This window comes from Numenius arquata, chromosome 8, assembly GCF_964106895.1.
Source record: "Numenius arquata chromosome 8, bNumArq3.hap1.1, whole genome shotgun sequence".
Taxonomy (NCBI): domain Eukaryota; kingdom Metazoa; phylum Chordata; class Aves; order Charadriiformes; family Scolopacidae; genus Numenius; species Numenius arquata.
This window is the reverse complement of record NC_133583.1, coordinates 24,703,961-24,720,257: the sequence shown is the minus strand read 5'-3', so window position 1 is coordinate 24,720,257 and position 16,297 is coordinate 24,703,961. Positions and strand designations below refer to the sequence as shown.

The 16,297-nt window shown below is 48.4% G+C and overlaps 1 protein-coding gene across 1 annotated transcript in view; it reads right to left on the bottom strand.

Moving 5' to 3' along the window:
* NLRC5 (NLR family CARD domain containing 5) overlaps positions 1-16,297 on the bottom strand; it is a 50,799-nt gene extending 34,502 nt beyond the window's left edge. The window contains exons 1-5 of the mRNA XM_074151736.1: positions 16,034-16,297; positions 10,263-10,563; positions 7,534-7,596; positions 4,410-4,475; positions 1,407-3,162 (exon numbers count right to left, since the gene is read on the bottom strand). Of these exons, the coding sequence (XP_074007837.1) occupies positions 1,407-3,162; positions 4,410-4,475; positions 7,534-7,596; positions 10,263-10,563; positions 16,034-16,297 (2,450 nt within the window). The remainder of the gene's footprint in view (positions 1-1,406; positions 3,163-4,409; positions 4,476-7,533; positions 7,597-10,262; positions 10,564-16,033) is intronic.

The following is a 16,297-nucleotide window of genomic DNA, read 5'->3' as shown; positions in this document are numbered from 1 at the left end:
TTTGAATCAGTTGCAAGATGTACCTGTTATGGGATGGACTGGTACAAAACCCCCTAGGTTGCCTGTCTCCCACAGCACACCTGAGGGCCATGAGAGCAGAAACCCATCTATGGCCCTGTTGCTCCAAGTGCCCCTGCCACCTTCCCCTAAACCAGAAGGAGTCAGAAACAAGCTGCAGAGGTGTGGTGGCAGGACAGATGTGGCCCATGGTCATCAGGAACACGCCTGAGGCGATGCTTCCTCTTTAGACAGGTTCTGCACAAGCAACATGCGGCTGAAGTGCTTGGGGTCCCACTGCCCTTTGCTGCCCTTCCAAGAGAGTACTCAGAGCCTTCTATCCTGCGGACTGTAACTGAAAGCAGGCATGGACTTGAGTGGGTATGAGCCGAGGGAGAGCCCTCAAAAACCCCCTGTTCCATTCTCCTAATGCAAAGGAACAGCCTGAACATCCTTGGGCATCTGCCCAATCTGCTCTTTGACAGCAGAGGACTCTGTGCACTGCCCTGTACCTGCATTAGCAACTCAGCATTAGGATGCATCATCAGAAAGCTTTTCTAACAGTAAATTAAATGGTATTCCTATTTGTCTTAACAGAGGCAGAGAACAATCAAGTACTGTCCTTTTTACAGTATCAATATCCAGAAATAGCTGTTTTCACATCTCTCTTAAAGCTCCTCTGCTTCACAGCAGACACCACCATTCCCTTCAGGTGAAGTCAATTCTTACCCTGGCTGCTCCCCATCTTCTCCACACCAGCAAACTCTACACATATTCCTCCCAGTCATTCATAGAAATACAGAATGAGACCCATCCCACAGCAGGACCCAAGAGATTCTCCTTGAAATGTCCTTCCGGCATTATAGTAAAGCAATGAGAGAGAGCGCCTCAGAGTGAAGTTGTCACCTCCTGTTCATCTGGCTTATGGCAATTTCATTTAGATCACAATTTTCTCATTTCTTTGAAGGATTTACCCTGCCTTTGTAGGGCCAAGAAATACCTATCATTTTCTCTCTTATCTACTAGACTAACTACTCTGTTGTTCTATTGTTTTACAGAATCACAGAATCACATGGGGTTGGAAGGGACCTCTGGAGATCATCTAGTCCAACCCCCCTGCCAGAGCAGGTCCACCCAGAGCAGGTCCCACAGGAACACGTCCAGGCGGGTTTTGAATGTCTCCAGAGAAGGAGACTCCACCACCTCTTTGGACAGAAACACAGCAAGAAACAAACAAAAAAAACCCAGCCAGAATGGATTTATAATCTTAATATCCTTCAATCACTCATAAACTCATTATTTCGTAAATTTCTTCGGTATCAAAGTTATGCTGTTCAGATTAGAAATTGCCCTTCCAGCCCCTTAGCTCTTCTCTCCACTCATCAGCTCACACCACTCAGTGTGTTTACCTCAAGTGCTCTACATTTTTACAGCCAGCCAGAACCTCCAAACAGTCAATGTCCAGGAGACATCCTGCAAAATCCAAATGAGTCAAATCCTGGCCCGAGTTTATGACAAAAACCACAGCCGACATGTCCAGAGGTGTCAGTCTAAAATTTTTAAACTCGTACTTGAAATTCAGCAGGCTCCCGATGTGCTGGGCTACCTCGAGGTCTTGTGTTTCAAACGTGCAGTGGCAGAGCTCAATGACCTTAGGCCCTGTCAGATGAGTGGCTGCCAGTTTCTTGAGAGACTGCAGGATTGTGTCCTGCTTGTCCTGCACCCAAGCTTCACCTTGTTCAGCAAGCAGCATGAGAAAGGTCCTGCACTCTTTCGATGACAAGCCGGAGAGAAAGATGTGGAAACTCTCCATGAACTCGGTTTTTGCTTCATTCTTTAAAGTCCACTTTGACTTCAAAGAGAACTTCTTCTTCAGGTAGTTCTTGTCCACCCTCTTGCTCACCATGAGACACAGAGCTGCAAAAAACTCCTGCAAGCTCAAGTGCACAAAGGCATAGCCAGCCTCCGGGCGAGTGCCACTCGTCTTCACCTCAAAGACAGTCAGCAGTCCATGTAGGGAAGCAAATTCCTTCACATGCTCTGGAATATCACCGACATAAAATACAAGCTTCTTATCTTCCAGGCCTTTCAGTGCAAGATCACACAGACCCAAAATGGCCGCCTTGTTACAGTTCAGCTGAGTCTCCTCGCCCCCTGCACACTCTCCCTGCTGTTTGTTTATGAAGATGAGAAGCATTTTGATATAAAACTGCGTCATAGTCTGAGGTAGCTCCACACTCATCTGATGTTTAAGGAGCAAATACTCCAAACAGATGCACACAATGTAACACAGAGCAGGGATGAGGCACATGCTGAGGAGTTTGGGGTTGTTCTTCAAGTGAGCAATGGCTTGTTCTTTGAATGAATGCTGATGAAAATAGTGGCCAACATATTCCTCAACCTTCTGGTGGTCAAATCCCCAAATTTCTGCTAGTAGATCTACTGTGTTTAATAAGAAGTCAGGTAGTCTCTTAGGTCGGCTGGTGACCAACACTGTGCAACCAGGTAGGAGCTTCCCATGACAGAGTTCTGCAAAGAGCTCAGATATGGAGAGGGGGGAGGTAAGAGCTGGGCCTCCCTTAGGAGAGGATGACCTGTCCATGTTAGCTGCAAACTCATCCAGCCCATCAAAGATGATTAGCGTACGCCAGGCATTTTCCAGGAGGTACTGGAACACTGCATCAGGGCTGTCTTCTGGCTGAAGGAACAGGTCAAATAAAAGCTCCTTCAGAGTCAATTTTCTTTTTAATAAATTCAGCTGCCGAAACTCAAACAGGAAAGTGAAGAGAAACTGAGGTAGAACACCTTCTGCCCATTTCTGACAAATCCTGCGCATTAGCATGGTCTTGCCTGTACCTGGTTTACCAAACAAAAAGATCACCTTTGTCGTGCCCGACGGGACCACACTACGGAACAGATCTGACACTTTCACGGCTGTATCTGCACATTCTTCTGGTTCGGGAGCACTTGCCACATCTTCTCGGGGCTTCTCTGTTTTCTCCTTTAAGCGGGAGGATTTGCTCTGCCGAATAACCAGGTTAACGAAGCCCTGGTTGAAAGCCAGCGGCTGTGTTTGTTCCTGTGCTGCTGCTTCTGCTCTTCTACTGCTTCCATATCTCTGGTGCATATAATTGATGAAGAGATGCCGGTACTTTTCAGGTGAATCTGAGAGATAAGACAACAGAGTGAGTATGAGGGTGAAAAAGTTAGTTCTGAACTGTTTCAGATCCAAAATACTAGCACTTCTCCACAGAGAAACACAGCCCTGATGAGAGGCTGCTCCACAGAGCAAAGATGACAATTTCTGAATACATGAAACTAACCCATAATTCTTTTTTTTATATTTAATAAAAATTTAATAATTTTTGTACAGGGGCCAAAGAAGAAGAAAAATCAGTGAAAAGGTGAAACAGCCTTATATAAAAACTAAATCTTATTATCTCTTTAAGATAAGAATTAGGTATTGGTGTATCACGTATATAATTCCCTGTTCACCCACACTGGTCACGTCCCACCCTTGCTTAGTTATCTCCACCTTGGAACAGATATATCTTTTGCTTTGAGAATTTGAGATCCCTGATCTCAGAAGCACCTCTTTCTTGAAGAGAGAATAGTGGTGGCCATTAAGGGCACTCAGCACCTTCTGAAAAACCCTACCGTCACTGCTGCTGAGTTTGCTGAGTTCTGTCAGTGGATTAAATCTGATCTCCTGGGAGCACCTCCTCGAGAACTATCCTGTATGCAAACTTTCAGTCAAAAACTGGCTCCAGCCCAGCGCCCCCACCAGACACTGGGCAGCGCTGGACTGTGGGGACTGCAGAGGAAAAGCAGAGGTAGAAAAGGGTAAAGAAGGGCAGATGATGAAGGAAAGGATGTGGACACCGGTGTTAAGACAGCCCACAGGTCTGCTCAGGTTACCCAGTCTTTACTGGAATTACTCTGCCGCAGCTTTGTCATTGCTCTTCTCTTCAGTTACTTCTCTACTTTAGGGCAAGTTGAAATCATAGAAGTTTTTAATCTGCTGAAGAAACTGTGGAGCCTTTAGTGGGTTTTAAATTGTCAGTATGTCTCCTGATTTGGTTAAAAAAGCAAACAAACAAATGCAGGGATGATCTACAGCTGAATGCTTTACCAGCATATCACACTTTAAGGGAGTCCTCAGCCTATGCCATCTGCATGCCTTCTCCTCAGGTAGATTTAAAATATCTCTGAAATGGAAATTATGTTTCTCACTATTTGCCAGGTCCTATTGTCTGTATATTTTATAACCTGTTGCATTAAAAGTTTATGCAGCTACTAAACAAGTTTCCCTCGATGCAGGAGGTTGATTTCCTGGGTGTTTCTGCAAAGAAGTTAAGCAGGTCCTTCCTCAGAGGAAAGCATACCACCCTGCTTCTGGAACCTCTGCATACCTAGTCGTGGCTGTTTAATGTCCTTATCACTCACAGAGCCACTGCGATGGCGACGCCGAGCAAACCCTGAAAAGTGAAAAGACAGAAACATGTCAAAAGAGCATTCCGAATGGCAGCTTATTAGAGCTGGGCAAGACTCTCCAGCAAAGCATTTGGGGAGCTGAAGAGGCAAAATCGGAGAGACAAAGAAAGACAACTTGGGCTGGTCCTCATGAGGCTAACCCATCCTCTTGTCCCACTGCAAATATGCTACAGCTCTCAGGAGTGACCCAGGGGTCTGCGCTGGTTTAAAGACCTTCAGTAATGGAGTTCCCTGAACTTCTCCAGGCGATTCATTCCAACACTTCAGTTTATTTATGTAGATTTTCCTAACGGGTAACATCAATCTTGCCTACCACAGTGTGATCTACTCCTTCCCTGTTCTATCCACTTGAGTGTTTTTGCAGAGAAATCAAGCAGGTCCTTCCTCCTCCCTGGGGCACATGATCAGCTACAAGGACTCAACATTTATCTAATACTGGAACATGACTTTGTGCTTCACAGAGCTGTTAATAGCCAAATCTTACCGTTCTCAGCCAACGGCAGCTGGGACATCTGGAACAGTGAGGTACAAGCTGCTGGTGGAAGCCTGGCTTTGAAAATCTTTGCAGGAAATTACATTAATTTTAAAAAGCATGTTTTGCAAGAGAAGTGTTAGGTTTAGCAAATGATGCTCAGACCCTTTTGCTCAATCCCCTCATTTGCTAAGAAGCACGCTGCTAAGTCAGTAGTGGCAGAACCTTACCGAAAAACTGTCATAACAGCCTGCCAAAAAGCATCTTAGGAAACTACCCTACTGGCAGCACAGCTGCTGGAAGGCAGAAAAATGCAGCATGTGCACTTCTGGGTTTGGAGGAGCATACAGAAGTAGAGAGAGCATTAAGGGATACAGACAGCCTAATCATAGACTTACACCACAAGCACTGCAAGTTACGTAGGGCATGGAGGAAGTGGTTCTGCATATGAAAGAAGCCTGGCAGACTTGAGACAGAGATAAAGCAAACAGCAGTACCACATATCCAGCTACACACTGCAGCAAAATCCACAGCCCAAGTTATTTCAATTGTTCTCCACTCCTCCTCAGGATTTAAGTTCACCCAAAGCAGGATAAGCCCATGTGATGGACCTGAAAGAAAGCAGGAGCAAGACATATCTCAGCTCCACAGAAAGTTTCCTTGAGTGAAGCCAGCTGCCAGGTCATCCTCCAGGAAGCACTGTGTGAAGGAGATACACACGCTGCTGTGACAACCTGCCCTGCGTTTCCCAAGACTGATCACAACCACCTCACTTTTGTAGGCTGGGCGATCCATCTGCCCTGCTTCGAACACAGGAACTGCTCTATTACCCTGGGGAACAGGACAGGGAACAGCTATTTCTGGGGAACGCACAGCCCACAGATTCCCAGGATTGTTCATTAATTCCCTGTCCATTTACGGTGCACTCTAAGATGGAGAGAATGGGCAGAGCTGAGAGAAGCATGCGTCTTTCTTAACTGGTCCAAGTAAGTTCCAGCACTATTTTCAATTGTCTTTTCCACTAGCAACTGATGAGATCTACCTCCTACTCCCTTGGGCGGCACAGCAGCAGCGTCTGCAGAACAGAAAGGTCACGTTTGTTTTCAAGATCTGAAAACTGCATGTGACACATGAGATACAGTATTTGCAGTGCCGTGACCAAGAAGCAGTCTCTGAGTGATAAGCAGAGGTCAAAGTGCCTCTGTGACCATACGAACAGCTGGAACTGCAAAGTGTAGGCTGGGAGCTACAATTTAAAACAGGTAACACCAGCAGAGATGGGCAAGGCAGGGAGCATGGTGCTAAAAGCCTGCTTCTGTCTGGCCATGACCAGGGAATGCAAACACACAATTTATAAAGTACTGAGGGAACTGGCAAACCTCAATAAGCAGAGCCAGCTCTGCGAGAATGTCCTGCTGCTGTATGAGCCTTAGCCAGTCCCCAGATTCACACAGCAAGAAAAAAATAAAAAGCAGTTTTTCCTTCACATCATCTGCTTTTCACCAATGGTCAATCCAGCACCAAACCCACTCCTTGCCACCAACATGAAGCATCTCTACAGGACACAAGGCCTGCATGTTGCTCTCTGCCCTGCCAGGGTCCCGGCTCAAGGACTCCTCTATGCCACAGCCTGCAGACACAAGGCTTCATTCCCTGCTGCTCCAATTTCCCCCAGCACACATTTCAGAAGGACACAGCAAACCGATGGCAGCTTTCTGTGATAATCTGGGTTCCTTTTGGCACTACCTCCACCATTTATCCTCTCACAAAGCTGGATGCTATAGAATCACATTCTCTGTGAGGCTCTTCACATGGGGAGGACCTGGGCTGGTGTTTTTCTTTTTCTGGAAGCTAAATTCCTGGTGACTAAGAAGACAATTCAGAATTTAGCAGCTCCCAGTTTTTCCAGCAGCTGGGTACATGAGGCCCAGGGACATCGCTCAGTGGTGGCATGTACCTTCAGCATTTTCAGCATTGCACCAATGGCTGCTGATGGACATTTGGGTGACAGACGCTGCTGCAAAGTGCTGGAGGAAGAGGAGGAGTCTTGAAATCATTTCATGATCTGCACTGAGTAGGAAGGTCTCAGTCCCAAACTCACCTCTGAAGAAAGCCCTAGAACTACTACTACCCAATCTTTTAAGCTCCAATTCTGACACTTCTAAAATGGTTTCTGCTGGATCAACTCCCAAATAGCCTGTCTGCTCTTCCTTTAAAAGCCACACCAACTTCCTCCACTTACCAATGAGCCAAACACGGTAAAAGGACAAAAAGTGGGAATTTTGCAGTGTCGGTGGGAGATTCCCTTGGCTAGAGAAACTAAAATGAGTAAGTTCCTTAGCAGAGTCAAGGCCAACAAGGCTTTTCGGAAATTCAAGGAGAGAAAACAAAAGAGAAAGTTTCATCTGGAAAGCACCAAGGACAGAAAAATCAGACCCAAAGTTGCAGTGACTTCCCCACACCCTGCCAGCGCTGTGGCCAATATGTGGGACATTTGTAGCCCTGCCCAGCCCAAGGCAGAGAAGATAAACTCCAAGAGCAGAGCTCCCCGGGGTCTGTTCCAGCCTTACCTTTCGGCACAGATGACCAGGCGCTCATATCTGTGCATGATCCTTGTTTCTGGCTTAAGTTACCTAGAGGAGTTGGATTGGAAAAGAAATACAGTTACTGCGAGCGCCCTGCTCCTGAAATCTGGGGTGCTGCTGGCCAAAGTCGCAGGCAGCAGCTCACAACACACAGAGTGGTACAAACCAAGACTCAGTTAAGGGCTGAAGCCAAACAGCCAGGTTTCAGGCTCCCCATCAGGTCTTTTCCTTTCAGATTGCTCTAAAATTCAGTTAAACTCTGCTTTCAAGGGAGGAGTGAAACAACTTTTCTTTATTATACAAGCTTAGAGTGTGGGCGGCTTTGGCTTATCTAAAACCACACCGCAGCCAAAAAGGGAAGCTCTACTCTTCCCTGTTCTTGCAAAGGAGGTGTTTCTGTGATTAAACCGTTGGCAGAGTCAGTTAGCAGCCCAGTTAAGGGCTTTTTTTGACTCACCGCAGAGCTCAAGCTGCCACAAAACCTCACCTAGCACAGCCAGCCCCACAGAAAACACTCTCAGAGCTTCCAAGGGAGATCCTGCTCAGGCCAAACAGGAGTCCGCACACCACCAGGACTCTTCTGTTCAGATAAACTCATGCCTGAGCATCACTCTCCAAAATCAGATGGGACGCCTTCCTAGATTAATTCCTCTCAGTGTCATTTCCAGCTTTTCCCAGCTGGGAGCACTGCCCAGGACTCTGGTATTTCTAGCTCCAGCACCAGCACAAAGCAAAAAAGAACAAGGCTCCAAACGGGCACACGTGCAACGCCGTGGCCTCACACAAAACCTGTTCAACAGCTCAAATATCCCAACTCTTGCCCTGTGTGCCACGTAAAGCAAAGCAAGCCAGTTCTGCTCCTGGAAGACTCGATCCCAGTATTTCTCCACTGCTTGGGCTGCCCCTGAGGTTGGTTTTAGCCCGCATCAGCTCTCCCAGTGCTCCCCACGGAGACATAAACTCTTTCCCCTAGAGTCACTTCAGCTAAGCCAATCTAACGGTTAGTCTTGCCTAACCTAAGACTGCTTTGCTACTCCAAAGCGTGGTCCCATGTTGTCCTCCTCCGAATCACCAAGTCCTGCCCATGCCCTTGGGACAGCCCCTGCAATCACACAGTGTCAGGCTTAACCAAAAGCCACCCTAGAGCAAAGCCAAAACCAATTAATCCTCAGAAGGACCAATGATGCTGAATTGTTAATACTCCAGTTAAACAAGCATAAGCCAACTCCAAAACCTGAAGAGATGTCTTCTTTTACGATACGCCGCAGCATTAAAAGGCAGACATCTGTTTTGGCTTCAGTCCTGAGGGAAAGCCCCATTGTTCCCTGCTGCTTCTCTGGTGTTCCCCTGTTTAATCTCTGCAGAAGTAACCGCTGCGGCAGTTGGCTACCAAAGGCCACAGTCTGTCCGACTGATGCAACAAACAAGTTACTGCAAGCAGGATGTGAAAGACAGTACCACTGAGAAGAGCTCATCGTATAAGACTGTTAACAGAAAAGAATTAATAGCCAGATAAAGTAACCCCATAAGGGAGAGGCACAGCTCAGCTGGCGCCACAGGCTTTCACAGAAGAGTGTGCTTGCACGCTGTGTGTATAGTCTACAGCGTAACACACGGTCTGGTGACCGCACTCTTTATGGCTCACATGGTTTTCTCTAAAGCCACTGCCTCCAACTGCTGATGTTTTCCTGTGGTCTGAATATTTTCAGTCTTCTGTATTTCTTGCCTTTCTGCATCAGGAAAAAAATATAGCACTGAACAAAAAGGTAGTATTTTTTTTCTTTTTCAAATAAATCTATCAAAAAATTTCATCACAGCTTTATGGGAGGGGGGCTGTGCACAATTATTACTGGTTTTGGCTTTTTATGTCTAATTTTTTTTTACCTCCACTTACATTTCTAAGCCAAAAGTTGTGCTTCCAAGAAAAAAATACCAGAACAAATTTCAGCAGTTTCAAAACCTTCCTTCAAGAAATCTGGAAGAGAAAACTTGGCAAAATAAACTTTCTCACCAAGAAACATGGACTGACACTAAATTTTCTGATTAAGGAAATCATTGCCATTGAGAAACTCCTGAGCTACTACTGCATCCACGTTTTCTCTCACAACTATCGTGATGGTCTCCACTCTCACAAAAGCAACCAGGAATCCCTACAACACAGCACATCTTTTCCTCCACATTTCAAATAGACTTAATTAACGTCTCAAGAGCACTATTTTTTCTCTAGGCAAAATGACTTTGCCCTTGGGGACACTTCCAATTCAGGAATCCAGATGATATGACCACACAGGTTCCCACACAGTCCACAGAACTCTCCACCCTCAATCAGGCCAAGTCTTATTGAAGGAGCAAGAAAGTCCCCATCAACACCACCAAGGCACAGTGCAACTCGTGAAAAAGCACATCTGAAAATGTGAACTATTGCTGTTTGGTAGCAATAACTATTTTTGGAGGGACTGATCTTATTCCAGAGATTACGGTGAAAGACAGACTGGGTGAACCAGAAGGAAGGTCAGATCATTTCTTAAAATAAGTGGCTTGTAGCTGCCTGGACACCTCGGAGAGGACTGCCACCTCTCCCTGGTGAGGCACTGACTACACAAGAGTGACACTGGTGGTGTAACTGCCCAGAGTGGTCTGTTGGCCGGGGGGAGGGGGGACAAGGCTCTGGCTGTTTGGAGACAGCCAGAGAAAGCTCACCCAATGGCCATTACCTTCTCCCGCAGAGCTCATGAGCGGTATCTCCAGATCCAGGGGGAGGTCACACTCCATACAGAGGTACTGTGCAAACTGGTTCCAGGTGGCAGGGCCAGCCTTCTCCAGCAGTTCAAGAAGCACTGAAACTTTTTCTCTGTGGTCGGTGATACCATCCAGGCTGTTCAGGGCCACTGCTGGGAGGAAGCACTGGGAAGTTGTGAGCAGCCAGTCAGGAGAGTGACTGAGGAACTCCACTAGCCGGGGGCGGGTGTTTGCTATGGCTGCTTCCAGGTCTAGATCATCACTCTGAAACGGAGGCTGGAGGGATGAAACCAGAAAGGGTAGCAATGGGTACAGGAGCAAGAGATGTTCACCCCCACAGCCCTGCCATCAAGCAGCCAGCACAGGTCTTGGTCCAACCCAGCATTTCTTATCTGCCTTACTCTCACCATGGCAAATCCCGGCCCAGCCGTGACGTGGTGCAAGGACCACAGGGCTCGTCCGCCTAATGCAGTGGAACTGCAAGGGACGGGAGCAACCACAGGAGTCAGTCCCTCTGGCACCAGCCAGGGAAAAGCTCTGTGGATGTCTGCATCGCTGCAGTGGTGATCAGCCAAACATAACACCTCAGGCAGCCTTCACATGGAGCAGGACCTCTGGGAAGGCATGGGACTCCAAGACCAAGGTATTTTCCTGCACAAAGGGCTTGGGCAGCTGCTCTTGTGGCTCGTTTTGTGGGGATGAACAACTCTTTGATGACAATGTCACCCTCCTTTGGTGACAATGTCACACAAGCACACCCTTGCTTTGGTGACAATGTCACCCTCCACTTCCACTTTCTTTCCACAGCAAAGCCATGCACATAACGGTCTCCTACCTGCATTGTTGTGTGATCAGCCTTCTCTCAGCCGTCAAATGCAAAGGTGGCTTCTGCTCCATCCCCTGACAAAGAACTGATCTGCTAGTGGCAGCGTTTCAGCACACGGTGACATCCCAACGCATGCTGCAAGCCCAAATGCAGTCGCCTCCCTCAGTGCAGATGCCTAGGGATAACAACAACAGGGCAGGATGTAGACATGGAAGAGCACAGGCAATTACACCGGTCCCAGATCTAGAAGGTCTGTCTTTGATCCTGGGGCCAGCTGTGGAGCTTTTCACCTCTAGGCAGCAATCTCAGCTCAAACCAGCAGCAACCACAAATTTTGGACATTTGAGGATCCACTACCAGCGTGATGAAAACGCGGGACTGAGTCTTGTGTCCCAAGATGCAAGTGAAGACAGGCTTCAAGGGAATCACAGCTTTCCTGGTGTAACAGCCTGACTTGATCTGAGCTGGTCTTTTATGCCAACCTGCTGCTCTTAGCCCCTCCGTGGAAGGTGATGCAGAAGCAGCAGCAGCTTGCTCAAGGCAGGCTGTCAGTCACACCGGAAAAATTGTGAAAAGCTGACCCTCTGAGGTTACACAGCTCTCGCAAAAGTTTCATGGGGCTGAGAACACCAGCAGTGCCAGTGCAGCCCCCTGCCTCTCAGCAGAGATGGCAAAGGGAACTGTTTCTGGCAGGACCCCAGTCCAGCTACAGCAGCATCAGGACTGTGCCACTGTGCTGTCCCCAGCAGACAGCTGCTAACACTGATGTTGAAAGCCAGCTCCAGCTATAACTACCATCACCATATTTGCAGAAAGGCTGAGAAACAGAAACCACAGGGAGCAGCCTCCATGCTCCACCCCTCCACCAACTACCTGTCTTGCATCAAGAGGGGACAGTCCTTTCAGGCCTGAGACTGATGCTCCACCTCAAGTGCTGTGTCCAGTTTTGGGCCCCTCACAATAAAAAGGACACTGAGGTGCTGGAGCGTGTCCAGAGAAGGGCGACGGAGCTGGTGAGGGGTCTGGAGAACAAGTCTCATGAGGAGCAGCTGAGGGAGCTGAAGGTGTTCAGCCTGGAGAAAAGGAGGCTGAGGGGAGACCTTCTCGCTCTCTACAACCCCCTGAAAGGAGGGTGTAGCCAGGGGGGGTCGGTCTCTTCTTCTAAGGAACAGGCAACAGGACAAGAAGAAACAACCTCAAGTTGCGCCAGGAGAGGTTTAGGATGGATATTAGGAAAATTTTCTTCACCAAAAGCATTGTCAAACACTGGAACAGGTTGCCCAGACAAGTGGTGGAGTCACCATCCCTGGAGGTATTTAAAAGCCAGGCAGACGTGGTGCTGAGGGACATGGGTTAGTGGTAACTTGGCAGTGCTGGGTTAATGGTTTGACTTGACTATCTTAAAGGTCCCTTCCAACCATAACGAATCTATCGTTCTGTGCTGTGGGACACATTCCCACAGCTGCTGTAACACCTGAGTTTATGTGGGGTGGGGAGGGGACAGTGACCAACCTAGCTCAGCAAAAAGCCGGTAACGCTGTTGAGTGTAAGCATCCTGTTGGGCAGAACCGTTTCATCCCCTAACAAGGCTGGTGCACACAGTGCCATTCCCCAGTTCCTGCTATTCCCCAACCCAACAGCAGCAGCTACCCCACCACTACCAGGGTGGAGGGATGAGGGGGTTGTGCTGCAGAGCCCACCCTCTTTAGCCCAGCCCTCACTCCCCAGGCATGCTCTCCTACGCACTGACCCTTCAGGTGTCTACAGCAAAGTGAGCCACAGGCCTTCAGGCTTTTTATTTTTGCCACCTTCTTGACCTGGCCAAGGAGGAAAGTGGGAGATCCCATATAGAACTGGAAAGAACTCAAAACAGAAGTGGAAGACAGAAGGGCACTGTGATAGAAAGAGTCAAGACCTTCTCATCCACGCACAGACAACTCCTAATGCATCGGAAAGTTCTGCTCATATTGGAGTAGAGCCATGGCGCTCCATGGGGCACAGCGCACAGAGATAACATCGCCTCCCCACATCGCTGCAGGGCATGGCACACACCCAGGAGCTGAAGACACAACAAAAAGCAGGCACCAGGTTGGCGCACTGGAGGTAAAACTGCTCAAGAAGTTTGTTCTGCTCGTGCTTAAGAGGATCCCCCTTCTCCCATCATCCAGTCCTGTCTGGTACTGCCTCTTCAGCCAGCCTCGGATGTTCCGAGATGGAGCCAAAGGGACAAAACCTGACAGAGTGCTGCAGCAGAGGACTGCATGGGGAGGCCCTCATCAAGTCTCTCCTGCTTCTGTGCTCCGAAAGCCAAGCAGACACCTGAGAAGAGCAAAGCTGGTGATACTATATGCTCCTTTACCAACCTCTGACTCACCAGGCCACAAGCTGGTTATTATGCGGCTCACCACGTACTGTTACAACACAGCATCGCTGCAAGAAAGGCCCTACCCAGGTTCAAGCTTTCAGGATGCATTATATAAAAAGTGAGGCAGCTCTGGGATCCGTCAAAATGTGGGTAGAACTCCCAGTTTGTAAAAATTCTCTAATGCCTCTCATCCACTATTCTAACAAAAACAACAAAAAAGTCCCCAGTGAAATGAAATTTAGGCTTAACCAGGCTCAGTTTTCTCCTCAGGCTGTTTCCATGATGCCAAAAATCTGAAACTCTGCATCTCACTGGAAAGGACTCTGAAAGTTTTCAATCAAAATGTTTTATTATTAAATTCATTTTATGTTATCAATTATACAAATAAAGAATGCTAATAGTAAGATGTGCATTAAAAAAATTAAATTATGTTTCAATTAACCAGAAAGCTTAAAAGAAAACATTTAAACACTAATATTTGAAGAAACTGCAAAATAACAAGGCTTCCTGCAAAACAAACTTCCTTTCCCAGTAGCCTGATCAGTTAACCTTTAGGGACTTTAATTTTATATTTCTCCAGCCAAAAAACAGAAACCTGTAGACAGCAATGCCCTGACTTTATTCCCCTTGTGACCAAGAACTGCCTACTTAATGAGATTGTATTAAATTAATTAGAAAAAAACATAATAAATCAGACCTTAATGCCAATGAAGACTGAAAGCCATTCAGGCAAAAACTAGACTCATAGGAATTAATGAAAGACTCGTATTCAGGAACAAAACAACACTGAAAAGTCAGATGAAAGCTCAGGTGATGCTGCACAACTCCTGTACTACTACTGCTCTGCTCAATACGTCAGAAACGATGGGCAGCAACCTACAGTAAAACATCTCTGAGCTCAAAATGAAGCATGAAAACCTCCCAAGATGAGCCAGAAAACTTCTGAGCCTTGAGCCTTGCCCTCATCTTTCAAATGCAGAAGCACCACAATAAAACATTGCAAAATTACACCTCCTCTCCCCAACTTGGCACTCACGCCACTGCCAGTCACGAAAAATAAAACCGAATGTGAAGCTCCCTGTTGCAAACCTTGCACGTGCTACTCACCACAAGCCCAGAAACTGAGCAGCAGCACCAAAACCAAAGTGGGGGTCACAGAACAAAGGAGCTGGGGGACAACGTCCGCTGCCTGGATTTCTTCACTTGCTGACCCTCCGCTCTCCTGGGGCACACAGCCCTTCGCTGCCTCTTGGGACCTGAGGAGCAAAAGCCAGAGCAAAATGAAAGTAAAAACAGCTAGGAATTCCCCAACTGCAACTCGATTGTGGTAAAAACAGTGTGATGATCAAAAGAAAACTCCATCAGAACAGCAGAAGAGCATTACCCTATTCTAAAATCTATAGCTAGACAATAACTTCCATAAAGCTTCTGGAGGGTGGCCCAAAGAAAGAGGACTCGGGGGCAAACACCCGCGCTGGAGTAAACTCTGACTTGGTTGTGGTTAAGGCTCTTACAATGGGAATGGTTTTATTTATATGCGTATCTGATTGCTCTGGCACATGGGGAAATATTTATTTACCATTTCCACTACATCTAAGAGGAAAAAAACGCAACTTGCCTTTTCGTTGGAATGAGGACAAGGTTTAAGTAAGAATGTAGTAAATGGGAATGATTTGAGGAAAAAAAATCCCAGGTTTCTAGTTAGAACTGCGTGCAGAGATCTCCAGATCCAGCAGAGAGGGTGCAACAAACAATGAGATACTACTAATATTCTTCTAGATGCCAGAGAAGCTAAGTTGGAAAAGCAGAGGCAGCCTGCAGCCAAGTCCTAGACAAGGCAAGGTGACCCACAGTGCTCTTTCAAAATTAGTTTATCAAGGAAAAAAAAAAAAAATAATAATGAGGTCCTGATAGAAAGGCTTGTGATAGAAACACTCGCTCTGGTGGTCTTGCCTCAAGCATGGCGCAGGGGATGACGGAGCTCGGGGAGAACCGGGGGCGGCTGGAGGGACGGGGTGGTGAGGAGAAGCTGGGGAGGCGACAGGCAGCACCTACCACCATGTTCTGCCCCATTTTGCCAGTTCTGCCCCATTTTTGCCATCTTCCCCGCCAGGCTGACCCCACCACAGCTCCCACGGGTCTCTCCACCAGGCCAGGAGCCGCCATAGCACTACCAACGCAACCCCTTTACAGCCAAACTCACAGTTCTGTACCTAAAAATCCCCAATCCCATCCCCGACGGCCTCCCGTACGCCGCTCTGGCTTGTAAACGCCACAGCCTTCGGGTGCTGCAGCCCCCCAGCACCGGGAGGAAAAGTCACCGGCGGCGACGCTTCTCACCTCAGCCTCGAACACGGTGCAGCCAAGGGGCGCAGCCACACCCCCGCCCCCCCCCCCCACATCTAATGGGATGCCCCTGCCCAGGGGAGCATAGGGGGCTCCCCTGGGAGCATAGGGACCATACCTTCGCCCCAGGCGGGGAGGAGGTGGAAGGGAGGACGGGGCAGCCTCGCCCGATTCTCCCCGCTCGGGGCGACCCACCCGCGGGCACTCACCTCGCTGCCCGGCTCCGTCCCGCCGCGCTCCCGTAACGGCGGCGGCGGCAGCTCAGGACCGCCCCCCCGCGGCCGCCCGGCAGAGCGAACCCGCCCGGGGAACGAAGCGGCTTTGCCGGGAAAGCACGTGGGACGGCGGAAGCGCCGGCGGCTTGGGCTCGGTGCCAGGCTCGGCGGGGAGCGCCCGGCCCGCCCGAGGACGCCGTTTTGCGGAGGGGCTGGAGGCGCCCCCTCGAGCGCCCCGCGGGGGGGCTGCGCCACCAT